The 24,296-nt window shown below is 62.7% G+C and overlaps 3 protein-coding genes across 11 annotated transcripts in view; 1 reads left to right on the top strand and 2 right to left on the bottom strand.

Annotated features, from left to right (window-relative positions):
• Positions 1 to 1,227: 1,227 nt before the first annotated feature.
• Positions 1,228 to 18,103, top strand: MFSD12 (major facilitator superfamily domain containing 12). 3 transcript variants are annotated; one of them, XM_007176547.2, is made up of 10 exons: positions 1,228 to 1,565; positions 5,423 to 5,633; positions 7,343 to 7,481; positions 7,602 to 7,784; positions 8,076 to 8,168; positions 8,253 to 8,345; positions 8,751 to 8,921; positions 9,201 to 9,295; positions 10,424 to 10,554; positions 17,969 to 18,103. In XM_007176547.2, exons 1-10 carry the CDS (start codon positions 1,268 to 1,270, stop codon positions 18,025 to 18,027), a joined length of 1,473 nt encoding a protein of 490 aa, XP_007176609.1. In that variant the 5' UTR covers positions 1,228 to 1,267; the 3' UTR covers positions 18,028 to 18,103. The 3 variants fall into 3 exon arrangements, with proteins under 3 accessions (XP_007176609.1, XP_007176610.1, XP_007176611.1); XM_007176548.3 differs by lacking the exon at positions 17,969 to 18,103 and adding an exon at positions 10,668 to 10,806; XM_007176549.3 differs by lacking the exon at positions 10,424 to 10,554 and having other exon boundaries at positions 17,969 to 18,100.
• On the bottom strand, positions 11,464 to 16,818 carry TEKTIP1 (tektin bundle interacting protein 1). Of its 3 annotated transcripts, XM_007176552.3 has the most exons (4): positions 14,776 to 16,818; positions 11,965 to 12,203; positions 11,742 to 11,867; positions 11,464 to 11,642 (listed from the first exon to the last, which is right to left on the bottom strand). In XM_007176552.3, exons 1-4 carry the CDS (start codon positions 15,039 to 15,041, stop codon positions 11,464 to 11,466), a joined length of 810 nt encoding a protein of 269 aa, XP_007176614.2. In that variant the 5' UTR covers positions 15,042 to 16,818. The 3 variants fall into 3 exon arrangements, with proteins under 3 accessions (XP_007176614.2, XP_007176613.2, XP_007176615.2); XM_007176551.3 differs by having other exon boundaries at positions 11,464 to 11,867; XM_007176553.3 differs by lacking the exon at positions 11,742 to 11,867.
• FZR1 (fizzy and cell division cycle 20 related 1) overlaps positions 17,130 to 24,296 on the bottom strand; it is a 22,591-nt gene continuing 15,424 nt past the window's right edge. For 4 of the 5 annotated variants that reach the window (XM_057539620.1, XM_057539630.1, XM_057539633.1 and 1 more), the window contains 12 exons: positions 23,883 to 24,008; positions 23,720 to 23,783; positions 23,512 to 23,639; positions 22,939 to 23,021; positions 22,350 to 22,533; positions 21,317 to 21,382; positions 20,746 to 20,848; positions 20,478 to 20,662; positions 20,089 to 20,322; positions 19,683 to 19,787; positions 19,089 to 19,190; positions 17,130 to 18,731 (listed from right to left, as the gene is read on the bottom strand). In XM_057539620.1, coding sequence (XP_057395603.1) covers positions 18,690 to 18,731; positions 19,089 to 19,190; positions 19,683 to 19,787; positions 20,089 to 20,322; positions 20,478 to 20,662; positions 20,746 to 20,848; positions 21,317 to 21,382; positions 22,350 to 22,533; positions 22,939 to 23,021; positions 23,512 to 23,639; positions 23,720 to 23,783; positions 23,883 to 24,008 — 1,422 coding nt within the window. In that variant the 3' untranslated portion in view covers positions 17,130 to 18,689. The remainder of the gene's footprint in view (positions 18,732 to 19,088; positions 19,191 to 19,682; positions 19,788 to 20,088; positions 20,323 to 20,477; positions 20,663 to 20,745; positions 20,849 to 21,316; positions 21,383 to 22,349; positions 22,534 to 22,938; positions 23,022 to 23,511; positions 23,640 to 23,719; positions 23,784 to 23,882; positions 24,009 to 24,296) is intronic. The other variant, XM_057539621.1, reaches the window with a different exon arrangement.

Here is a 24,296-nt window from a genome sequence, read left to right as displayed (position 1 = left end):
AGCTAGGAGGGGGTGGGGCTGGGTCTGGATCCCGTGACTCTGGCTCCAGAGTGCAGGTTTTTTTGTGTTTTTTTAAAATTTTATTTATTTATTTATTTATGGCTGTGTTGGGTCTTCGTTTCTGTGTGAGGGCTTTCTCTAGTTGCGGCAAGTGGGGACCACTCTTCATCGCGGTGCGCGGGCCTCTCACTATCGTGGCCTCTCCCGTTGCGGAGCACAGGCTCCAGACGCGCAGGCTCAGCAATTGTGGCTCACGGGCTTAGTCGCTCCGCGGCATGTGGGATATTCCCAGACCAGGGCTTGAACCTGTGTCCTCTGCATTGGCAGGCAGATTCTCAACCACTGCGCCACCAGGAAAGCCCCAGAGTGCAGGTTTTAAACCACTGCTGGTGGAGGCCCGGAGGCCGGGGGAGCTGCACCCTACGCTTGGAGGAACTTGAAACTGCTTGCGTGGTGACCCAATCGTGGGAGGGCTCCAGAGCACAGGCCTCAGAGTCGCATGCACTTGACTCACTGTGCGCCCCAGAGCACCTGCGTCCCCTCTCTAGGCGGGTTTGTCCCCTGTGAAATCGGAGATTTGCCCCGCCTCCTGCTCTGCTGGGATGAGAAAATCCACGTGGGGCGCTCGGCACAGTCAGCGCTCATTAAATGCCAGCTGCTGTTAAAATTCTGATTATCCCCATTATTATCGTTAATAACTAAATAATTAGAACTAATGCGTCCTCTCTGCGTCCGATTGGGTCCCTCCGCGTCGGGAAATCACCGGACCCCAAGAGAGGCGAGGTCGGACTCAGACCTCTCTTCCACCCACCCACGCCCCGAACCCACCCCGTCTGCCCCGGTCTACAGCAGGCAGGCCTCGTAAATTTGCAGGCAGGCTGAGATGGCGCGGGCCTGGAGACGGGGGTGTGATTAAGGGTGCCCTTGGCGTCGCCCCCCATCTCCGTGGGAGGGGTCCGCAAACCACTGTGAGACCGTTGGGCGCTAGGACCCAGCAGCCCCGTCGGTGCCGGGCGTAGAGGCCGGGCTAACCCCGAGACCACGCCTTTCTTCGTGATGATTGGCTTTCCGTCCCCGGCCTGCGGCCCCGATTGGCGGACGCGGCCGCCGCTCCTGGGATTCCCCGCCCCGTCCGAGCTAGTCTCGGGTCCACCGGTTTTGTCGCCGCAAAAGCGCTCGGCGGGGCGGGCGGGGCGGAAGAGGGCATCCCGGGCTGGGGATCCCGTCTGCCGGCGCCGGACGGACGGGCCGAGCCCGGAGCGCCGCCATGGGCCCGGGGCCCCCGGCGGCCGGAGCGGGGGCGCCCCCGCGGCCGCTGTCCCTGGTCGCGCGGCTGAGCTACGCCGTGGGCCACTTCCTCAACGACCTCTGCGCGTCCATGTGGTTCACCTACCTGCTGCTCTACCTGCACTCGGTGCGCGCCTACAGCTCGCGCGGCGCCGGCCTGCTGCTGCTGCTCGGTCAGGTGGCCGACGGGCTGTGCACGCCCCTCGTGGGCTTCGAGGCTGACCGCGCCGCAGGCCGCTGCGCCCGCTTCGGCCCGCGCAAGGCCTGGCACCTGGTCGGTAAGCCCCGGCCCGGACTCCCCCATCCGACTGCCTGCCTCAGGGCCCGAACCTCCCCGCTCTGTCCCACTGCTCCGTCCTCTCTAATTGCCCAACCCATGAGCCTTCCCATCTGTCTGCTTAACTGCCCAGTACCCCTTCTGTTTGTCTGTCGCATGGCTGCCGTCTGACCCGCGGAGCCTCCTCCGTCTGACTGTTCGTGTGACCGTCCAGTGTCACTTTTCTTTGTCTAATTCTCCGGGGCACCCTGAACCCTCTCTGGGTTGGGTTTACTGCCAGCGCCTCCTCTGTCAGTCTGTCTGGTCTGGCCTGACTTCATCTGTGTCAGGGTGACCACCCAGGACAACTCTTGAGTCAGGCTGCCTAGAGTCCCCTCTGTCTGTCTGTTCCCCCAGCGCACTTTGTGCATCCATCCCCTCCCTCATCTCGGGCAACCTGGCACTTGGTGGCTTTGGGGAGCTGTCCTGGGATCTGGGTTGGGGACCAGGTGAGCCAGAAGGGTCAGGGTCCTGTGCTTGTCCGGCTGATGGGATGCGGGTCTGCAGAGCAGGTAATGGGGTCACCCTCTGTTTGTTATGAGGGAGTTACCTGGACTAAAGGGCTGTTGGTGAGGGGAGGAGGTGGGTCCCACGGGGGCCGGGGCACCCTGCCCGGTGCACATCCATGATAAGGCCCGGCTCCTGGCATCCCTTCTCTACCCACCCGGACCCTGGGCCCTGAGATTAGCCTTGGCCACTTTGCCTGCTGTTCTTTCCCTGGCAGAAGTACCCGCCGCATCCTGGCGCTTGGGGCATGCCGGGCATTTCAGGAGGCAGAACCAGGAATCCTGCCCGCTTCTGGGAATTCTGGGCGGCAGCTTTCCAGAAACCAGGAGGGCCGGCTGGTGTCTCCTTGCCCTTGGGAACAATGACTGAGGAGGCAGTGATTTGCCCTGGCCCTCATGAGGGACATTTTTCCAAGGTACAACAGATCTCCAAGTTGCCTGCAAGTGGCTGGCATTGCTGTGGCCGCGGCTTCGGGTCTGGATTTCAGTTTCTTAGACAGTGAGGATGCCCAGGCTGTTCTTGGGACACATTAGGCTAGCAGCCCGGGTGCGGGGGCGCGGGGGGAGCGGGGAGCAGGGAGAGGCACGTGACTCAGACCCCAGACAGAGGTATCCCTCTGCGGGCTGCGGTTGGGATTGGTTACAGAGCTGAGCCCAGAGTCTCAAATGCAGTTTTGTTCATAATAGTTGGGTAGACCCGTTGACACACAAAAAAGGTAGTTCTTGGGTCAGAGAGATGTGAGGGCTGTTTTCTCTGGTGCAGACAGGTGAGCCCCCTCTAAGGAGATGGAGTCAGCCACAGGTAGGTTTGCCTGGCAGTGGACGCTGCATGTGCAAAGGCCCTGAGGTGGGACCTCGTAACAGCCTGTCTTCCCGTTTTGTAGGTGGGGGGCTGAGGTTCAGCGATGGTCCCACCTGACCCCAGAGGGAGACGCTGAGTCCCCTTGCAGAGGGGAGGTTAGGGTAGTGGAGGCACCTTTGTCAGTACACTGAAGGCTTTGTGTTTATGCCTTCAGCTTATGATGGGTGCCCCAACCAGATACCAGGGCCTCCACCTGCGCCCTCTCCCTGCACGTGCAGAGATCCAGGAAGATCTGTGGAGAGAGGAAGCCAGGGTGGCCCATTGTGATGCCTGATAAGGTGACTTCAGTGAAGGTCACCTTTGGCCACAGTGCTCACTTCTCTTTTTTACCCGAGTCTGTGGGTGGTGGCGACGGACTCATTCTTTCCCTTAACAAGCCCTCGGGGCTCCCCGTCTAGCGCAGAGAGGACCCAGAAAGCCAGACATGGACACTCCTGTCGGGTCCAGGCTGGGGCAGGTGGGTAGACTGGGCTTCATAGGAAGAAGCAGAGCTCTGGAGGAGGGGACATTAGCTTTGGGGTTTTGAAGGACGAATAGGAGTGTGTGTGTGTAGGGGGGCATTCCAAGTAGTTGAAACAGCTTTTGCAAAGGTGTGACATCTCATGGCTTTGAAGTTGCTGAGACAGGCAGTGGCTCAAAGTAGTAGGAGCTCCCAATTTCACACATTAACTCTTAATTCTCATGCCAATTTTGTGAGGTATTTTTATTAGCTCCTTTCCTGGAAACGGAGGTCCAGAGAGGCAGTCACTCGCCCAAAGTCCCCCAGCCAGGCAGCCTGGCCCTGACAATGGTTAACGTGGCCTGGGCAGCAGCAGGGTAAGAGTCCGTCCAGCCAGGGTAGCACATTCTTCTGACCAGAGTCTACAGTTCCTGTCTGGCCCCGGGGTGGCCTCCAGGCCACCAGGAATCTGCCTGGGGTGCCTCTTCCAGGCACCAGTTCCAGAGAAATAACAAGCGTGGTTTTGGTTTCATTTCCCAGTCCCTGGACTGTTGGGGCGGGCCCAGGGTCTGGGGGATGAGGTCACCTCCGGGGCCTGGTGGGGAGGAAGGAAGTCTGGCTCCAGGCACTCTGGGATGGGAGGAGAAGGGTGGAGAGCTGGAGGGAAGGAGCATGGCTCGGGGTCCAGCAGGCTGGCCTCGCAGCTCTGCAGCTCACTCAGTGGGCCTCAGTTTCCTCATCAGGAAATGGGGTTAATAATAACATTCACCTCTTTGGGCTGTTTTAAACAGAGGCCACTATTATTATTATTCACTCATTCAAAAGATCTTGATGTGCCAGACTCTATATTGGGCGCCAGGGACACAGAAGTAACTTGGAGAGACCGGTTACCCACCCCCCAGACAGAGAGACAAAAGAATTCCTGTGTGTGCAAAGGGGTATGAAGGAGAGAAAGCAGGGTTCAGACAGAGGGTGTCAGGGTGGGGAGGGGACTGCTGGTGACTGGGCTGGTCAGGGGGGCTTCTTTGAGGAGGTGGCATTTGAGTTGAGTCCTGGAGGGATGAAGAGGAGTGCGCCTTGCTAAGATGTCATGGGAAAAGCATTCCAGGCAGAGGGGACAGCCTGTACAAAGGCCCTGGGGCAGGAGGAACAGGGAGGAGGCCCCGGTGGCTGGAGCAGAGTGAGCCGAAGGGGAGAGAGGGAGGAGGGGACGGGGCAGGGCGGGTGGTGCAGGCTCCTTTGGGACCTCAGGGAGAACTTGTACTTGTTCTGAGGTATGAGTGTTTTCCAGGGAGAGGCCCCCTTGTAGGCTGACGGGGACACTAGGAGGGACACTAGGACTCGGGAGGGCAGGATCCGGCCCAGCCCCGCCCAGCGTCACCTGGGCCTCCTGACTCCTGGCAGCCCCATGGGACGCCGGGTAGGAGCTGGGAGGAGAAGGCCCCCTCCGTGGGCGAGGCGGGAAGGGGAAGTGACGGGGGTCAGTGGTACATCTGCGGTGGGCAGTTCCCCAGGGGACCTCCACAGCGCCCTCTCAGCCTGCTGCGTGGCCTCAGGCTCGGCTTGTTTCCCCAACTGTCACCAAGGGGGCAAACTTGGCGAGCCCTGAGCCGGCATGGCGAGGCCCCATTCTTGCCCCCTATCACCTGGCCCTGCCCCTGCATGGTTCCAGCACGTGGCCGGCTCTGTGTCAGTTCCCCCATCACCCACAAGGGGCGTAGGGCCTGGGCTGGGAGGCCCAGCCCCTCTGTCCTGTTTGGCTGTGTGTCCTCAGGGGGCCCCAGATCTCTCGGCCTTAGTTCCCCATCTGTCACAGGGGCTGTAAGCCTGGGGAGCCCTGGGCTGCTGACGGCCACTCACTGTGTGACGTTGTTGTGTGTGTGTGTGTGTGGGGGGGGGGGGTCTCTAACCTTTTCCGTGTCTCGGTTTTGTCCCCACCCGCTCACCTGGGGAGCCCTGGGCCCGCGTGGGAAGGCCCTGCCATGTGCCCTCCCCGCTCCGCTCGTCCACAGGCACCATCTGCGTCCTGCTGTCCTTCCCCTTCATCTTCAGCCCCTGCCTGGGCTGCCAGGCCAGCACGCCTGAGTGGGTTGCCCTCCTCTACTACGGGCCCTTCATCGTGATCTTCCAGTTCGGCTGGGCTGCTACACAGATTGCCCACCTCAGCCTCATCCCGGAGCTCGTCACCAACGACCATGAGAAGGTGGAGCTCACGGCTCTCAGGTGCCACCTTCGGGGCAGGGCGGGCAGGCGTGCGAAGAGCAGGCACGGCCGGGGGCCCAGGGCCACCCTCCATGTCTGGGCACCAAATGAGCACCAAGTTAGCAACTGCAACCAGCACACATTGACCACCTCCTGGTTTCTGTGGGTCAGGAGTCTGGCTTAGCTTAGCTGGGTTCTCAGCGTTAGTCTTGAGGCTGCAATCAAGGTGTCGGCTAGGGCTGGGGTGTCATCTGAGGCTTGGGGTCCCTCTACCCTGCTCATGTCATTGTTGGCAGTGTTTGTCTTCTTATAGATTTAGAAGTCTTGGGGGCTGGGACTTCCCTGGTGGTCCAGTGGTTAAGACTCTGAGCTTCCACTGCAGGGGGCGCGGGTTCGATCCCTGGTTGGGGAACTAAGATCCTGCATGCCGTGCGGCACGGCCAAAAAAAGAAGTTGTAGGGGCTTGCTGCTTCTTTGAGGCCAGCACGAGTCTCTCATCTCAGGGATGGTGTGAGCCCACTTTCTGAGGGTCGCCTGATTAGGTCAGGCCCACTCAGGATAATCTCCCTTACTTACATCCACAAAATTCCTTTACCTTTGCCACAGACAGTTACCTAACACGGGCTTGACATCCCATCACATTCACACGTCCCGTTCCCCAAGGGGAGGGGGTTAGAGGGGGGCGGGGGGGGCAGGCCATGGGAATGTCTGAGCCGTCTTAGAATCCCGCCTCCCACACGTGGGTACAGCTGGTGCCCAGCGCATCTGTTGACTTGCTTGAGGTGCTGAAGGAGGTGATTCTGCATGTGATGGTAGCAGGAGCACTTATGGAACGCTTGCTGTGGGCTGGGCACAGTTCTGGGCCCGTCACGCAGAAGATCTTCTTGAATTCTCACGACAAGCCCTAGTGGTTGTCATGTGCCCAGGGACAGGGTTGGAGCAGAGCGGGGCCTGTGCAGTGGGAACAGGGATCAGGAGATGACGGTTCTCGGCAGGAGGGACGTCACGCATGAAGGTGGCCGTGTGGGCATAAGTGCTCGTCATGAGGGCCCTGCCTGTCTGAGCCCAGTTCCCCATTGTGGCCAAGAGCTGTGGGCACTAACGGCGGGGGTTGCTCAATGTCTGGGGCCCCCGAGGGCGCCAGCTGAGGGGGACAGGCTGGGCCCAGTAGAGGCCAAGCTCTGGGCGCTTTCTACCCGCACGTGCTTTACCGCCTGCCTCGTGTCATCTTCGCCTTGACCTCTGCGGGTGTTCTTATTCTCACTTTCAGAGAGGGAAGTGGACTCCTGGTGAGATCCAGGGGCTCCTCGCCCCGGCCGAGGCCCTAGGCGGGACGTGGCTCTGGGGCTGCAGGCAGGAGTGGACTCAGATGACTCTAGACCATGGAGCCCTTGCCCAGCTGAAGCCCAGGATTTCTGGGTATCTTGGGTTCTCAGGCTTCTGGGTTGCAGGCCTGACTCGGCCCTGCTTTGCTGAGTCTCTGCATTCAGGCCCCAGGCAGACGGGACCTCACGGTGGGGTCTTGGGCCAGAGAAATCAGATACGTGCAGGCTGGGGAAACTGAGGCCAGCAGAGGCTTTCCTGAGCTACCCAGTGTGTTGGTGGCTGAAATCACCTGGCCGGAGGTTGCCCAGACGCCACAAGCAGCTCTGACTGTACGCCTGCCTGGGGAGGAAGTGGTCGCGTGGCTCCCGGGCTGCCCTGCTGAGGCCTCGCCTGTGCCCCGGCAGGTACGCCTTCACCGTGGTGGCCAGCATCACCGTCTATGGGGCTGCCTGGCTTCTACTCCACCTGCAGGGCTCTCCCCACATGGGGTCCACCCAGGATGTCTATGACCAGCTGGGGGTCCAAGATGTGCCGGTGTTCCGGGTGAGCTGGGGCCCGGGGTGGGCCAAGGCTGGCCGCTGCCCGGGTGGGACAACCCCAAGGCCCTGAACTCAGGGCTCGGGCCGAGAGTCGCTGCTGACCCCTCTCCCGCCCGGTCCCCAGAACCTCTCGCTGTTGGTGGTGGGCATTGGAGCTGTCTTCTCACTGCTGTTCCACCTGGGCACCAGGGAGGGGCGCCGGCGGCAGGTGGAGGAGCCAGATGAACACAGCCCCCTGTTGGCCCCTGCTACTGCCCGGCCCTTGCTGCTCTGGAAACACTGGCTTCGGGAGCCGGCCTTTTATCAGGTACGTCATAGGGGCAGAGGGTGTTGGAGTTGATGCCCCTCTCCCACCAGGCCCTTACTCTGTGTGGCTGCAGGCAGGGATGGCAGACATTGGAGCAAATGTAGCCCCTTCTCCAGTCACACCGAAGGCAGACATTACTAATCAGTCACTGCTCTCTTCTCCACCTGACCAGCTAGGCAGTCACTACTAATGGATCAGGTGCCAGCTGCAGGGTTACTCACGTTGGCCCCCAGTGCTCCCCGCTTATGGGAGTAGAGGAGGGCCCCCTCTGACCTGTCCCTCTGTTTGCAGGTGGGCTTGCTGTACATGAGCACGAGGCTCATTGTGAACCTGTCCCAGACATACATGGCCATGTACCTGACCTACTCCCTCAACCTGCCTAAGGTGAGCTGGCCGGGCGGTGGGGGTGCGGGGCCCCGAGCCTGATGAGCCACGCCTGACACGCCTGTGCCCGCTCTGCCCCGACAGAAGTTCATCGCCACCATCCCGCTGGTGATGTACCTCAGCGGCTTCCTCTCCTCCTTCCTCCTGAAGCCCGTCAACAAGTGCATCGGGAGGAATGTGAGTGGGCCGGGCAGAGGGCAGGGTGCCTTGCAGAACCTGGGCGACTCCAGACCACGGCCCAGCGTGGGAGCCAGAGGGTGGCCGGCGTGACTGAGGAACTGAATGCTTCATTTTGTTTCCTTTTAATTGACTTGCGCTGAGACCCAAGTAGCCGCCCACTGCTCTAGTGGCAGCCGTAACAGACAGCATAGCCCTAGAACATCTGCTCCAGGAGCTCGGAGCACCTCTGAGGCTGAGAATCTCAGAATCCTCTGAAGTCAGAGCTGGGCGCTCCTTAGGGATAACCCAACTCAAACCCCCCTTTGCTGGGGTTGGGGGCCAGACTAAAGATCAGAAAGGGCAAGTGCCAGGCTCAGGGCTGCCCAGCGAGGCAGGCCTGACGCCGGGCCGGGCTCTCTGCAGATGACCTACTTTGTGGGCCTCCTGGTGATCCTGGCCTTCGCAGCCTGGGTGGCACTGGCAGATGAGCTGGGTGTGGCTGTGTACGTGGTGGCTGTGCTGCTGGGCACGGGCTGTGCCACCATCCTCGTCACCTCGCTGGCCATGACGGCTGACCTCATCGGCCCCCACACGGTAGGGCTGCTGAGCCGGTCCGGGTTGGGGTTGGGGACCAGGGCCGAGGCCTGGGAGGCTGAGCCCCTGCCCTGCTGAGCCGGTCCGGGTTGGGGTTGGGGACCAGGGCCGAGGCCTGGGAGGCTGAGCCCCTGCCCTGCTGAGCCGGTCCGGGTTGGGGCTGGGGTCCAGGGCCAAGGCCTGGGAGGCTGAGCCCCTGCCCTGCTGAGCCGGTCCGGGTTGGGGCTGGGGACCAGGGGCGAGGCCTGGGAGGCTGAGCCCCTGCCCGTGTCCCCCCAGCACAGCGGAGCCTTCGTGTATGGCGCCATGAGCTTCTCGGACAAGGTGGCCAACGGGCTGGCAGTCATGGCCATCCAGAGCCTGCACCCCTGCTCGTGAGTACCCCCATCCATTCGTTCTCGCGTTTAATGAGCTGTGCTGAGGCCGTGCTGCGCGCCGGGCGCTGCCCCAGGTCTGCTAACTCCATGAGAACAGAAGACCCCGCCCCGGTGGCCTCACAGCCAGGGAGACCGGGTTTTTCCCCACCTCGAGCACCCATTTATTTACTGAGCCGACAGTCTGTCCTGGGCCGGGTGCTGAGGAGACACAGATGGATCGGGGGGATGTGAGCGGACAGGGCAGAGGGAGAGCCTGGAATCCCTGTAATTCAGACCCTCAGAACCTAGGGTTCCAGCCCCAGATGGTTCTAGACCTGCGCTTGCACCCTGTAGAAGCCCAGGATTTGGGAATGAAAGCTGGCCTGGTCCTCTGTCCTCATGGAGCTGGGGACAACACGAGCCACATGAATAATCTCATGAATAAATGTGTACAAAGGGTGTGAAGGACACTACTTAGGGAGGCCTGACTGGGGCGAGAAGTCAGGAAGGGCTGCCTTGAGGTGACATGGGACCCGAGACCTGGAGGATGTCAGGAAGTTCTAGGCATATGGGGAGGAACAGCCTTGTGCAAAGACCCCGGGGCAGGACTGTGCCTGGCATGGTGGAAGGACAGCAACCAAGGCCCTTGCGGCTGGAGCAGAGTGAGCGAGGGGGAGAGAGGGAGGAGGGGAGGGCAGGGAGGGGACGGGTCGTGCAGGGCCTTGTAGGCCAAGGGAGGTGGGACCCCGGAGGGCTGTGAGCAGAGGGGGCGGGACCTGACTCAGGTGCTCACAGGTGCCCTCTGGTGGCTACTGCGGGGAGGTCAGACAGGGAAGGGAGGGTGGGAACAGGGGAGGGGCCTAGGATGGCGGGGTGGTGGTGGGGCAGGTGGTGACAGGGCTGGATCCTGAAGGAGGAGAAATGGGCAGTCTGGGGTAGACTTGGAAGGCAGAGCTGACCTTACTGACTAAAGTATCAGATGTTGGAGGGGAGGAGGGGGTTGAGGGCAATCACTTGGTCCTGGCCTGAGTGCTGGGAAAGATGGGGGTGCCCCGGCTGAGATGGGAGGAGCAGGAGGTCCAGGCTGGGGCTGGAAGGTACTGATAGGCATCTGCTCACCTCCTTCTGCCCTTCCCCCGCCCCCAGCTCAGAGCTCTGCTGCAAAGCCTGTGTGGCCTTCTACCACTGGGTGATGGTGGCCGTGACGGGTGGCGTGGGCGTGGCTGCCACCCTGGCTCTGTGCTGTCTCCTGGTCTGGCCCGTCCGCCTTCGGAGCTGTGAGTTGCAGGCCCCGCCACCCCACAAAAGCCCCAAACCAGCCATGGGTGTAGGTCTGGGCCAGGACAGGCCCCGCCCTCCCTAACTCCACTTCCACCCCCTTCTCTTGCAGGGGACCCTGGAGCCCAACCCTGACACTGCCCCATGGTCCCTTACCCTTTGTAACTTAACCGCGACTGTGAATACTCGCTGCCCAACGAGGCCTGGAGCGGCCCCTTTGCTGCTCTGATCCCACTCCTGCGTCTGTCCCGTCCCTGCCTGGCTGCGGGGTCGGGTGGGGCTTGGTGGGCGCGGTCAGGATGGGCGGGATCCCAGCAGCTTATCCCACCGAGCTAGGCCCTCTGGTATTCAGGGGCTGGTGGGGTCCTTGTGGGTCTGGGGTACCCCAATCCCAACTCTAACCCACCCCCAGCTGTCTGGATGATTCGGGGTGCCCTGTGTTGTGTGGGGGCTGGATGTGAGGCTCCTGGGCGCAGGGCCTGCCCTGAACTCAGCCCCGGCCAGCCTAGGGTCTCCCGGGTGCCGCCAGGCCCTGGAGGAGAGCCGTTGCTGAGCCTGCCAGGAGCCCCAGCCTCTGGGTTAGGGGGCTGGGCCCGGACCCTGGCTGTGGCGACGGTGAGGCTCAGCATGCTGGCCTGGGGCCCGAGTGGGGCTCCCTGCGCCCAGGCCACTGCTGCAGTGAATAAAGAGCCGCCCGGGGCCAGGACTGTGCCTTGGCCTGGGGCCCGGGGTAGGGGGAGCTGAGGGCAGGAGAGGTCGTCTATCTGACTCTGCCCTGGAGCTTGGTCACCAGGGTCCTGGTTCAGAGCTCCCTTCATCTGGCTGCCTGACTGCCCCAGAGGTGGACAGATGCCTTGAGGGAGAGGCGCCGGGTCCCCGAAGAGCCACACCGGGCAGCGCGATCTTTATCAGTGACTGGGCATGTAGACGGGCGGGGGCCGCTGGTTGGTGGAGGGGCAGCAGGGTTCCAGGTCCCACTGCCGGTAGTCCTGGGTGGTGTAGCGCGGGCGCTGGGGCGCCGACAGGTATGGCACGTAGTCAGACGCCCGCCACAGCGGCTCGACCCCGAATTGGTGCCTGTGGATCCCTGGGGGGCCAGGACCCGGGTCACCGGCTGGCCCCGCCTCCTGGCCCCGGGCGGTCTCACCCCCAGCCCCTGGGTCGCCTGCCCCTGGCCCAGGCTCACCGTACTCCTCGCCCCGGATGGGTCTGTCTTTCCACAGCACGCTCCCATACCGCGCGCGGGGGCCCCTGTACTGCGCGGGGATGACGGGGTCGTACCAGGCGGTCTCCCAGAGACGCTGGGTGTAGGCTGAGGGGCAGGGGTCAGCGGTCATCTCTGCACCTGTGGGCTTCACCTTCCCCTCGAGGCAGGCCTGGTGTGGGGGTGGGCAGGGCCGGGCACTCACCCGAGGGCATGCTGCGCTCCTGGGGGCTGTGGCATCTGTGCCTGCGGGCATAAGCCTCGAGGTGCGGGCTGTCCAGAGCCCAAGGGAGCATGTTCCAGGCTTCTCGGGAGTCCGAGTTGGTCAGGCCCGTGTACCACAGCTGGCCGGCCGCATCTCGTCCCATGGGCGTGTACTTCCAGCGCGTCGCCTGCCTGATGGCCGGCGTCTGGCGGGGCCCCTCCTGGGACAGGTAGGCATCGCTGAGGGTGGGGGTAGGAGGAGAGAGACTGAGCTTTCAGCCCCCCTGCCCTCCCCGGGCCTCTTCATCCCCATCGCCAGCACTGAGGGTGCAGAATGCAGAAGCCTGGCCCGAGGTGCGGGGGGGCCTTGTCTGTCCTTCAGTACTGGACACCCTCCCACCCAGGCTGGCAGAGGGTGGGAGGCTGACCCCTTGTAGCCCCTCCTCTCTGCCACATCCTCCCCAACCCCCAGGACCTCCTAAACATTTCATCTTTTCTTGCCTCTACTAAGTCCTTTGCCCAGCATCCCAGACCTGCAGGCCCTTTCCTCCAGGAAGCCCCCCCCTGGCCTGGAGGTGCACCAGGAGGACGTGGTCTCAGCTATGGCTGAGTGAGTGGCGCAGGTTTCACTGTCATTGGTCTGGCCTGGGAGCCGTGGGTTGGGGACACTGGGAAAGTGTGTGGGGAGCCCAGGCTCCCAGGGAGACCTTTGGGGAATCCTTGTGCCATCACCACCCGCCCAGCCATCGGGGCCATCGGGGCCAGCGGGGAGTGAAGGCAGGCTCACATTTAAAGGAGAAACTGGGCTTCCCTGGTGGCGCAGTGGTTGAGAATCCGCCTGCCAATGCAGGGGACACGGGTTCGAGCCCTGGTCTGGGAGGATCCCACATGCTGCGGAGCAACTAGGCCCGTGAGCCACAACTACTGAGCCTGCGCGTCTGGAGCCTGTGCTCCACAACAAGAGAGGCCACGATAGTGAGAGGCCCGCGCACCGCGATGAAGAGTGCCCCCCGCTTGCCACAGCTGGAGAAAAGCCCTCGCACAGAAACGAAGACCCAACACAGCCATAAATAAATAAATAAATAAATAAATATTAAAAAAAAAAAAAAAAAAATAAAGGAGAAACTATTGCAGCTACACAGGAGTGCCTGTTCCGGGGGCCTCTGTTGCCAGAGCCCGTCCCAGGCTGAGAGCATCAGGAGGGCTCCCCCGAGGAGGTGGCAGTGATGTGAGGGACCCGCTTGTGCAAAGGCCCTGGGGCAGCAGGGATGGTGTAAGGAACAGAGGCTGGCAGAGCAAAGAGGGAAGTGGAAATAGGCTAACGATGGCAAAAATCAAACCTCAACGAGGTACCATCAAAACTAAAGCTACCCTTCGGGAACACCCTCGCAGCACCACTGCCCAAGAGACAGACGTGGGCACGTGCTTTGACCTGGCGAGCTCGCTTCAGGGAGATGCCCCAGGGAAGGAGGCCGTGGCCCCAAGATGGTCCAAGCAGAGCTGCTGATAAAACGTTCTCCCCTGTGCCTGCTTGGAGTTCTCACTCCACACGGAAAACCAGAAACCCACGTTTTTCAGAAGAGGTGGGCTCGGCCTGGTCAGTTCCGGGAAGTGGCCGCAGGCTGGGTTTGCCACTTGCAGGGAGGGGAGTTTGGGGACCGTCTGGCAGGCCCCACTCTTTTGAACTACAAAATGAACCGAAACTACAAAATGCACCTGGCTTGTAAAAAGGAATTAAAACAGTCAAAACTAACACAATGAAAAGCGAGTCTCTGTCAATTATACCTCAAAAAAACTAATAAAAGAACATCGCGTTATAGCTGAAAAACTTTTTTTTTTCCTCATAATAAATGAATGCCTTTTTGATCTAGAATCGAGAACTCTAATGGCATTTAAATAAATAAAAGTATTGGAAAAAGCAGCGAGTCTCCCTGACCTAGCTGCCAGTCTCCTCCCCCGGGGCTGCCACTCTTACTGGTTTCTGCTTCATTCCAGAAGCAGTGTGTGTGCACGAGCCATTCCACCCCACCACACACCTGTGGGAGCCTGCTTCTATCGTGGTGGCACAGCTTTTTTTTTTAACTTAATTTTCTTGGAAATGGAGCAGCACCAAGGGCACTGACTTGCCTTTTCTGTAAAGCTGCACGGTAACCCATCATACTTTATTAACGCTTATTAATGGATCCTCTAATGGGTTGAACGTGTCTCCCCAATTCACGTCCACCCGGAATCTCAGAACATGACCTTACTTGGAAATAGGATCTTAGCAGATGTAACTTAAGACAGGGTCATGCCGGGTCAGGGAGGCCCTAATGCAACCCTAACGCGGAGCCCTGGTGAGGCCGGGGTATCTGCACAGTCAGGGGAGGTCACGAGACGAGGGACGCCACGGACTGCCAGCACCCCCAGAAACCAGGAGGGACATGGGGCAGATGCTCCCCTCACGGCCTCAGAAGGCCCCAGCCCTGCTGACACCTTGGTCTTGGGACTCCTGGCCCCCAGAGCTGGGAGAGGTAAATTCTGTGCTCGAGGCTGCCCTCTTGTGGGGTTGTTCCAGCAGCGCAGGGCTCCCGGGAATGTATCTGCTCTGCTGGCTGGCTGTGTGCGTGTCCTGCATGCGTGAACCATCACGTGTGACCTGCGTGTACTCCTGCCAGGTCCCAAGCCTGGTGCAGGTGGGTGGGGAGGGTGCAGGGAGCAGCCGGGTTAGGATGCAGGGAGCAGGTGCAGCACCCACGTGCCTTTATGGAGAACGAATGATGCTGGTGGGAAGCAAACCCAAAGAGGCAGTGCAGGGGCAGGATGTGCTCACCTGTAGAGAGATGCCGGGAGGTTCACTTCCAGGGTCCCCCGGGGGACGTAGGGCTGGGCAGCCTCCTGCCTCAGGGTCTGCATGTCTGCCTCTGCGTGCCCAGGGGCTCCTGCCTCCAAGGCCTGCGGGGCCATTGTTGACAGCAACAAAGGCGGCCCGGTGTCCTGGCAACAGCTGGGTCTGTTGGCCACAATCCAGGCCACTGCCTCTCCCCCAGCTGAGGGGCCGAGCCGGGAGAGCAGAGGCTGGAGGAGGCGGGCGCTCATCTGGGTAGGGCCGGCCTGGGGCTCAGCCCTCCCACCTCTTCTCTGCCCCCCAACACTGCCGTATGGGGGCCTCCAAACCCAACGAAGCTTCTGAATTTCCTTTCCACAATCTCAGCGCTACCCTTCCAGGTGCTCAGGCCAGCAGCCCTGCAGCCCCCAGGTCCTCCCTTCTCACTCCACCCCCGTCCAGTCCTTCGTCTGTTTCCAAAATACATCTAGCGCGAGAATCTGCACACGCGTGTTCACAGCGGCACAACCCACAACAGCCAAAGAGCGGAAGCAACCCAAATGCCCACCAACCGCACAACAGAAACCCAAAACAGGGTCCCTCCACACACTGGAATGTTAGCCATGAAAAGGGGTGACGCGCCGACACGACCTCGAGAACACGAAGCTCAGTGAGAGAAGCCAGACACAAAAGTGTCTGATTCCATTGATGGGAAACATCCAGAACAGGCAAATCTACAGACACAGAGGGTGGATTCGTGGTTGTTGGGCTGGGAGGAGGATGGGAGTGACTGATAATGGGGATGGGGCTTCTTTTGGGGGTGATGGAATATTCTGGAATTAGATGGTGGTGGCCAGTACAACATAGTAAATACACTAAAAACCACAGGATTGTACACCTCAAAATGTTACACACATTTTACTACATGTTAAAAAATTCACAAGAAATCCAGAACCTGCCTGCCTTTCATCATTTCCAGCTGCTTGTGGCCGCAGTCCTGTCATTGCCTGCCCGGGCAGGGCGTCCTCCCTGGTCTCTGCGCCCCTGCCCACCTGTTTCCAGGTCTCCACACCGAGAGGGGAAGGGTCTCCCTTCCCCTCTCTGCCCACAGCCCTCCAGGGTCCCACCCTCCCTCCTGGGGTAAAAGTCCAACTCCTCCCCAAGGCCCTGCATGACCTGCCCCGTCCCCTCCCTGCCCTCTCCTCCTCCCTCTCGCTCCAGACGCAGGGGCCTCCTGGCTGTTTCTCCAGCTCACCAGGCACAGTCCTGCCCCAGGGCCTTTGCACGGGTCCACAGCGTGGAGCACCAGCTCTGCCCGGGTGTGTCCGTGCCCCCATCAGGCCCTTGCTGACACGTCAGCCCTGGGCTCAAGCTGCCCTCTCCCAAGGCCCACGCCACCCTTCACACCGTGACGGCCACATGCACTTAACACTCTGTCGTCCACTCCCTGACACACAGAAGCTTCTCAAGGGCAGGTCTGGGCTCTGGCCTCCCTCGTCCCCGGCTGCCCGGGATGGGGGTCTTCCCCGGGCTTGGGCGGAGGGCCTGGGGTGCGCCGCCACTTGTGGGCAGCTGCTGACTGCAGGGGGCCTCACCGCCCTTCCTTCTCAAGGCCCCTGGGGCCCCCGGGCCCGCAGGCCCACCCAGTGTCACAACCCCTCTGGTCCAGGCTGCTTTCCTCCCTGGGGCCTCCTGCCCCCCTCTTCTCCGCTCCTTCCTGGAAGCTGCTGTGTCTTCCCTGCCTCGCCCTTGGCTGTCGCTGTCACTAATTCCCTTCCCCCGCCAGTCCAGGAGCAATGGAAACAAATCCTGCTGCACCACACCTGGCCCTCCCCACGCACAGGGCGCTGGGCCGGCAGTGTCCCTGCTGGCCCCGGAAGCCCATCTGTCAGGCAGAGGTGCCGCCCCCTCTACCCCGGGCCAGGCCTCGCTACGTGCTCAGACCACCACCCCCGGGCCCACCCTCCACTTCCCAACAGAACCAGCCTGGCTGCAAGGACTGGCCTGGATCACGGGGCCATGAATTCAGGGACCCCAGCGGGCCCTGGTGACCGCCTCTGAGTGGCCCCCGCAGCCTCTCCCCCAGAGCCAGCCACTCCCCACCGGTTTGTGACATTCAGGCCGCTCTGGGGTCCCGGTGTGTGCAGACTCCAGACGGATCGAGAAGACAGGCAGCCCCAGCTGGGCACGACCCACATGGTTTAATGACGGTGACGCTGAATTCCAGGAGGAGCGAGGTTCACCTGCGCCAGGCGCCTGCACCCAGCCCTGCCATGGCGCAGGCCGACGACGCGCGTTTCATCGTTTCGTGCCCGTCTGCGCTCCCAGGCTCGGGGCCTACAAGCAGAGCCAAGGCAGGGTGCGGTAGACACAGGACTGCTCTCTTATTAAAAAAAAAACAACAAAACTCAAACAAACAAAAATAAGATCTGGACCCATCGGAATACACACATCTATGTACACTGTCCCTGCTCGTCCCCGCCCGTCCCCAGCAAGCAGCCGGGATGGGCCGGGAGGCGGGGCCCACCCTTCCCCAAGTTCATGCAGGCTCAGCCGCCTGCCCCTCTGAAGGAGAAGACCTTAAGAGCTGTGACCTCTGTCTCCCCCAGGGGTAGGGGTGGGCCACTGCTCTCCCCCAGCAAGCCTTAACATTTTGGGGACTGATTTACAAAAACACAGAAACAAATCCAAAGGAAAGTCACAGATACACAGATACACATGCACACGTGTGGCTGGCTGAGCGGAGCACAGGGCTCTCACAACCGGAGGAGCGGGGGCTCCGGCAGAGCCGGGGTGACCGGTGGGGCTCTGCGGGGCCTCCCCTGGCCACACTGGACCCCCGCCCCGCCCAGGCCTGCTCTGCCCAGGCCACGTCCATCAATGTCCTCCAGCCTGGGAAGGGGAGAGGGAGGGAGAGGAGGAGAGGCAGGGTGGCTGCTCAGGCCCCTGGCCACACACCGGCCCCACCTCCCTCCTCCGTCTTCTCCAGGTGCAGCCGAGAACAGGGCAGAGGAGAACGATGAGGTGGGCCCAGAGTCGGGGGAGCTCAGGAAGCTTCCGGGGGAACCCTCAGGTGCCCCCTCCCCCGGCTGAAGGCGCAGATGGACAGGACCCACTAGGGTGGCCTGGAGGGGAAGGGGCTGGGGAGGAGGGCTGGGCACCCACGCGACCTGACCCGCAGGGTCAATTCTGCCCTCAGGTTACCCTGACCGGCCGCCCAGCAAGCCGCAAGAACCACAGTTGGCTGTGACCCCGTGAGCGACAAGGACAGTCGGGGCGAGCCATGATGGCGAACAGGTCCCACATCAGTCTCCCTCAGACAACAAGTCCGCCTCAAGGTGACCTCCTTTGGCGTGTGGCCTGCTCCCAACGCCGTGCCCCTGAAAGAGCCACCGGCCGGCTGCTGGGGCAGGGAGAGCAGAGGGGGCTGCAAAGAAACCTCTCGAGTGGGGACGTCGTTTCGATCCATGGGCCGACCCGAGCTGCCATCCTGCCGGGCCCTCCCCCGGCCAACCGGCCTGGTGTCCAGCTGTCTGTCCCGTAGCAGGTGTGGGCAGCAGTGAGCACGAGCTTCCGGGCAGAGCACGAAGCCCCAGCGAGGCGGTGACGGACACGGACGGAAGCAGGCGGCGTCCAGGAGGCGTCCATCCCGTTCCGAGCACAGCTGTCCGAGCCAGGGCCACCCAGGGTGGAGGGATCCGGAGGCCCCACTCCTGCTGGTGCCCGAGCCCGGCCCCGCCCCAAACACCGGCTGACAGGGTTCACAATCAGGCTTTAATAGAACCTTCAGGGTCTCTCCAGGCCCGGCTCCCGCCCCACCCTGGCTGCCTGTCTTCCTCTGGGGCCCGTGTTCGGGGGAGGGGAGGGTCCATGCACGCTGAGAGGTGGCGCTCTGCGACCAGGACGGCACGGCCACCGGTTTACCGGATCCTGGTGAAGAGGTTGAGGACGGACACGGATTCCTGCAGGGCACACAGGAGCGACGCTGAGCCCTTGGTCCGGTGACCTCCCGCAGGGGCCGGCTGCGGGGCTGGGCCGCTGGGCTGGGCGCCAGCCGCTGGGGCACCGGAAGGAAGTTCTGCCTGGAGGGACCCTGAGGCTCCGGGCCTGAGGAGGGGCCTGTGCGGGCACCTTGCGCGGCGAGTGCCCCTGGATGTGCAGGGACACCAGGTGATGCAGGAGGAGGAGAGGGGGTGTGGGGATCCGGGGAGGGCACAGCTGACGGGGTGACGGGCTGGCTGAGCGGCGGGGACGGGGGAGGAGGCCCCAGGACAGGCTGAGGGCACACACGTGGGGGAACATCTGGCGCTGATACCGACCCACTTTACCTTTGTCGAACGGGTTTTGCTAAAGACATTCCAGAACCTCAGGGTTTCATCTCCAGCACCAGTGACTATGGCCTCTCCGTCAGGGGACATGGCCTGCGGGAGAAGAGAGACCCCCGCTGTCCTTGTGGCCTACGGGCAAAGCCGTGAGATGCCACGCCCCACCACAACAAGGCACCCCCTTGTTGGCCAATGGCTTCCTGCCCCAGCAGGGGTCCCACTCTGTGCAATTGGGCAAAGGATTTGCTGGTTTAAGCACAAAACTTTTTTCTAGAAAAAACCAAAATATTGAAGAGTGAGTGGATTTGGGGAGGGGCTCCTTTCTCCAGACACGTGCAAATGGTTATTTGGTGAAACATCTAGAGATGATCTGAGCAGTTGGATGTGGGTTATTCGTGGCATCTTCTATTTTTATGTGGAAACAAATACCTGGAGGTTATAAAGGCGGGCAGAGCTGCCCCCGCTCACAGGGCGGGGGCGGGGCGTTGGGGAAACAGACTCAGAGCGATGGTGCTGCACCCTGCCGTTCAGCCCCAGAGCCCGAAGCTGGGCCAGATGGAGGAACCAGGCCCGGCTGGGGAGACTCACCAGGTAGAGGACCCGGTAGGAGTGCCCAGTCAGCTTGGCCACCTGTGTCAGGGATGGGTATTTCCAGACGAGGATCTGGTTCTGCGAGTAGCCATGCGTGCTCACCTAGGGGACAGAGAGAACGCTGTCAGAGCCTGGGGCTCCCCTCCAGTGACCCCAGGGCGCAGACCGCCCCCCCCCGACACACCCACCAAGGCACAAGGACACCAAGGCCTGCCCGCAGGGTGCAGAGACCACAGGTGTCAGCCCTCAGCCCCACACCCTGGTCGATGACTGGCTCCAGACAGAGAAACACACTGCACATGAGAGCCCTCGGGCCTCTCCTGCGGTCACTGGGCACACGCACCAGGTCAGCTTCTGCCAGACCTGGACGGCCGGGGCCTGGCCTCCTGCGCCCCGCACTCACCAGCTCATTGGCGTGCTTGGACCAGGCGAGGTTGCACACCTGGGAGCCGGTGTCGATGCACTGCAGCGGCTGCCCCGTGAGCGTGTTCCAGAAGCGGATGCAGCGGTCGGCTGTGCCGCCGCCGGATGCCAGCAGCCCGTGCTGGTGCGGGGACCAGGCGATGGCCTTCACGGCTGCCAGGTGCTCTGTGTACTGCTGCACGGGGCTCAGGCTTGAGTGGTTCCAGACCAGCAGCTGCGGGGATGGGGCCGGGAGGCCCAGGCAGCTCGTCCCCCAAGGGAAGGCAGGGCCCACCCTGGCCTCCTTCGGGGTGCACCCCTGTCACCCATCACCCCTGCTCCACGGCAGGGGGCCGGCGGGGCGGGAGGGAGGGCAGGGGCTGGGCCTACCTTGTTGTCGTTGCCCCCTGAGGCGAGCAGCTGGTGGTCCGTGGACCACTTGAGCCCACACACCTCCTGCCGGTGGCCCTGCAGCCGCCGCTCTGACTGCAAGGGCGGCGTGCGGATGTCCCTCTGCAGGATCATGCGGTCCCGGCTCCCGGACGAGAGCTGGTCGGCGTTCCAGGCCAGCGCCCCTGCGGCCGGGCAGAGGGTGGGATGACGACGCGACCCGGCCCCTCGGGACCCACCCATCCCCGGGCCCCGAGCGGCTCCTCACCAACGCGCGCCGTGTGGCCTTCCAGCGTGGACAGCTTCTTCCCTGCGGCCGCATCCCAGATCTGCACGAAGCCCTTGTGTGTGCCGACGGCCACCAGGTTCCCCTAGGACGACGCCGTGGGCGAGAGCGGGCATCAGGCCCCTGTGTGGGGACCCCTTGCTCGGGCGGCTGGGGAGCTCCCCTCACCTCCCTGCAGCAGAGCCTTGGGCCCACTTCTTTCAAGGTCTCTAACGCGCGCCCCTTCGGACACCCCTCCTAGGAACTTTCTGGGCAGATGGTAGTACAGAGAGAGGGACTGTTAAAATCCATGCAACATGCCCCAAGATCCGCATGCTTCAACGTGTGGAGCGAGCCTGCCCCAGAGTCTCTGTCACTCCAATCATCTCTACCAGGCTGGGGACAGCTGGGGGCACAGGTGTCACTGGGGCTTGGACAAGTGACCACAAGGCCAGATTCTGGCTCCTCTGGGTCTCCAAGGCCCCCAACACTGCGGAGGGCCCCTCCAGTGAGGTCCGGTCGACCTTCCTTGGGCCAACCCTGCCCAGCAGGGTGATGGGGCTAGTGTACTGACCCTCTCAGACCAGCCCACGGAGGTCACCGAGTCCCCTTCCACGGAGAGGTCACAGAGCCGGGTCACCTGGCGGAAGGGGGAGCAGTTGGTGCCCACTGCTCCTTCAAGGCCCAGACTGTCCACTCATCCATCTGTTTGTTCACCCATTCATTCATTCATTCACACCTCAGGCCCGGGGGCACTAGTGTCAGTGCTGGGACCCAGCAGAAGGTGGCTGGGGGGCTCGGGAAGCCACAGGCCGGGAGGGGACACACCCAAGCACAGGGATGCTGACGGCACAAAGCCTGGAGGGATGCGGGCATCATGCCCGGGGTGGGGGGAGTCCCTGCAGCGGGTGTCGTGGGGGGAGTCCCTGCAGCGGGTGTCGGCCACAGGCTGCCGGGTCGGGGGGGGGGGGGGGGGGGTGGTGGTGGTGGTGGTGGGTGGGTGGGTGGGTGGGTGGGTGGGTGTGTGTGTGTGTGTGGGTGTGTGTGTGGGTGGGTGTGTGTGTGGGTGGGTGTGTGTGTGTGTGTGTGTGTGTGTGTGTGTGTGTGTGTGTGTGTGTGTGTGTGTGTCTCGGCCTCCCTGTGCTGGCTTCGCTCGCCTTCTCTGAACCCACTTGCATCTGGTTTTGTCCCTCAAACACCCCACCTGCAGGGTCTTTGTGCCCTGCAGACCCGGAGCCCATGTGTGTCCAGCAGCCACTCCGAGACATTTACTGCTGGGCGGGGGACACTGCACTCAGTCGGGCCCAGACACCACGCCTCTTCTGCTGGCACGGGCGGAGGCTGGAGCTCAGGCCGGGGAGCAAGGACTCCTGACTCTCGGAAGCCAGCCCAGGGCAGGGACGGGCGTGGGCCTCCGCTCACCCCTGCTGACCGACCCCAGGAGAGTCTGCACACTGAGGAGACAGACCTGGGAGGAGCGGGTGGCCGGGAGCTGCCCCAGGCTCTGGAGGCCCCCGGCAACACTCCCACCCTTCACACAGGCCCCGGCCCGGCTCGGCTGCCACCCCGCAGCCCGCGTGCGTGCGCACAGGCTCAGCGGCGCCCACCTGGCTGGTGCAGGCGCTCCACAGGTACACGCAGGTCCCCAGCCCCACGCTGAGCACATTGAGGGATGACCAGTCCACCAGGTTCAGGTAGAAGTCGTCCTGCAGCTCGGGCGCGTCCAGGACCTTGAAGGGGATCTTGGAGATCTTGCGGGTGGGTTTCCGTGGTGACCGCAGTAACTTCTGACTGCAGAGAGAGACCGAGGCAGAGATTTGGCAACAACTGCACAGAACTGCAGAGACGCCATCTCCTCCCGGTGGCGCTGGGAGGCTGCGTCATTTCCCGCTTGTCCCGACTCTGTCACTGTGTGATCCCAAACCCGTGGGTGACCCCACGGCCACCGACCCCTCCACCACTGGATATTCAGCCGCCCTGAGCTCCGACAGCCCCACCTTCCCCTCTGCCCAGCACCTCCTGCAGGACCCCTCCTGGGCTCCCAGCACCTGGTCTGGGCCTGCAGCAAGTCCCCAATGAGGGGGGTCCTCTGGGCCACCCCGTACCCCGTACACAGCTCTAGAACTGATGGCAGCTCCCGGGCCCTGCCCGGCTGCCCCCCAGCCCCACCCCTGGCCAGTGCAGGTCTGGACTCACCTCTTGTTGCTGACGGGGGACAGGGAGTAGGGAGACACGTCATTGCCATCGTCGGGGCTGGAGCGCTTGGCGCTGAGGGAATACTGGGGGCAGGGGACACCCACTGAGTGGATGCTGGTGGTCTGTGCCCGAGTCCAGGGGGCGCCGAAACTGGGAGGGGCTCTGACTAGAGATGCGCGTCCCGGGCAAACCAAGCCTCGCACCCAAGGCGTCCTCCTGCAGGGCTGCTGGCATCAGCCTGTCTCTCCAGCCCCCGTGCAGCCACCAGCCCCTCAGCCCAGAGTCTCCTGAGGGACCCAAGCCAGGCCTTCTGGCGCTGCCCCAGGGCCCAAACGGGGAGGTGGGCTGCGGGGCGGCTCAGGCTGAGGCCCCGCCCCTCCGCCCTGCAGGCGGCACCGGTCCCAGGTCCCTCCAACCCACAGGCCGCGCAGGAGGGCGACAGGCCTGGTGCGAGGCACGGGGTTAAGCGGTCCCCCGTGCCTCTGGGATTCCAGCCCCCCGGGCAGGGCTGAGATGGGAGGAGACGCCCGTGGAGGCTGAGACCGGAGGCCGGGGGCAGCCAGCGGGGCTCACCGTGAAGAGGCCCTTCCTCTCAGGCGTGGAGGGCTGCAGCCTGCGGTCCTCCGTCTGCGGGTCCTGCACCTTCTCGATGCCAGCACCGAGCAGTTCGTTCTTCAGCAGAGCCGAGTAGGCCAGGCCGTCTGTGGGCACCAAGCTCCGTGAGGCCGGGCTGGGGGGGTGGGGCGGAGGGGGCAGGGGGCGGGGGGGCCTGAGTCCCGACCTTTGCCGTTGTCCGAGGTGGCGTCCTTGGCCTTCCGGTTTTGGCTGGGAGATTTCTCATTTTCCTGTGGGACAGGGAAGGGAAGGAGGTAGGGCTGAGTGGGAAGGGCCCGACCCGTGCCCCAAGGCTGCGCGGTCAGGGTCCCTCTCCCGAGCCCCCTCACGTTGATCCTGTGGAAATTCACGCTCCAGTTGGCGCCGGCTCTGGAGGGGATGAAGCGGTCCCCGTGCTTGCTGGGGGAGGACACGGGGGAGTTGGCGGGTGTCAGGGTTCGCCGCATCTCTGCAACCTGGAAAGACGGCAGGGCGAGCTGGGTGCCTCAGAGCCCCCAGAGCGCCCCAAGGCCAGCCTCTCCTCCCCGACTGAGGCCCCGCCCACTGTGCCTCCTCGCCCTTGGCCTCTGGCCGCTGAACGAGGGTTTGATCTTGGTAGTGACCCACGTGCTGGAACCTGCTAGAGGCACCATGTCTGGAGCTCAGTTCGTCCGTCCGGCTCTGTGGGTGTGAAGAGGCCAGGGAGCGAAAGCCCGACCATGGACACCGCCAGGTGCTGAGATCCGTTTCTCAGCAGTCACCAA

The sequence above is a fragment of the Balaenoptera acutorostrata genome, chromosome 2, assembly GCF_949987535.1.
Source record: "Balaenoptera acutorostrata chromosome 2, mBalAcu1.1, whole genome shotgun sequence".
Lineage (NCBI taxonomy): Eukaryota > Metazoa > Chordata > Mammalia > Artiodactyla > Balaenopteridae > Balaenoptera > Balaenoptera acutorostrata.
This window is presented reverse-complemented; position numbering and strand designations above follow the sequence as displayed.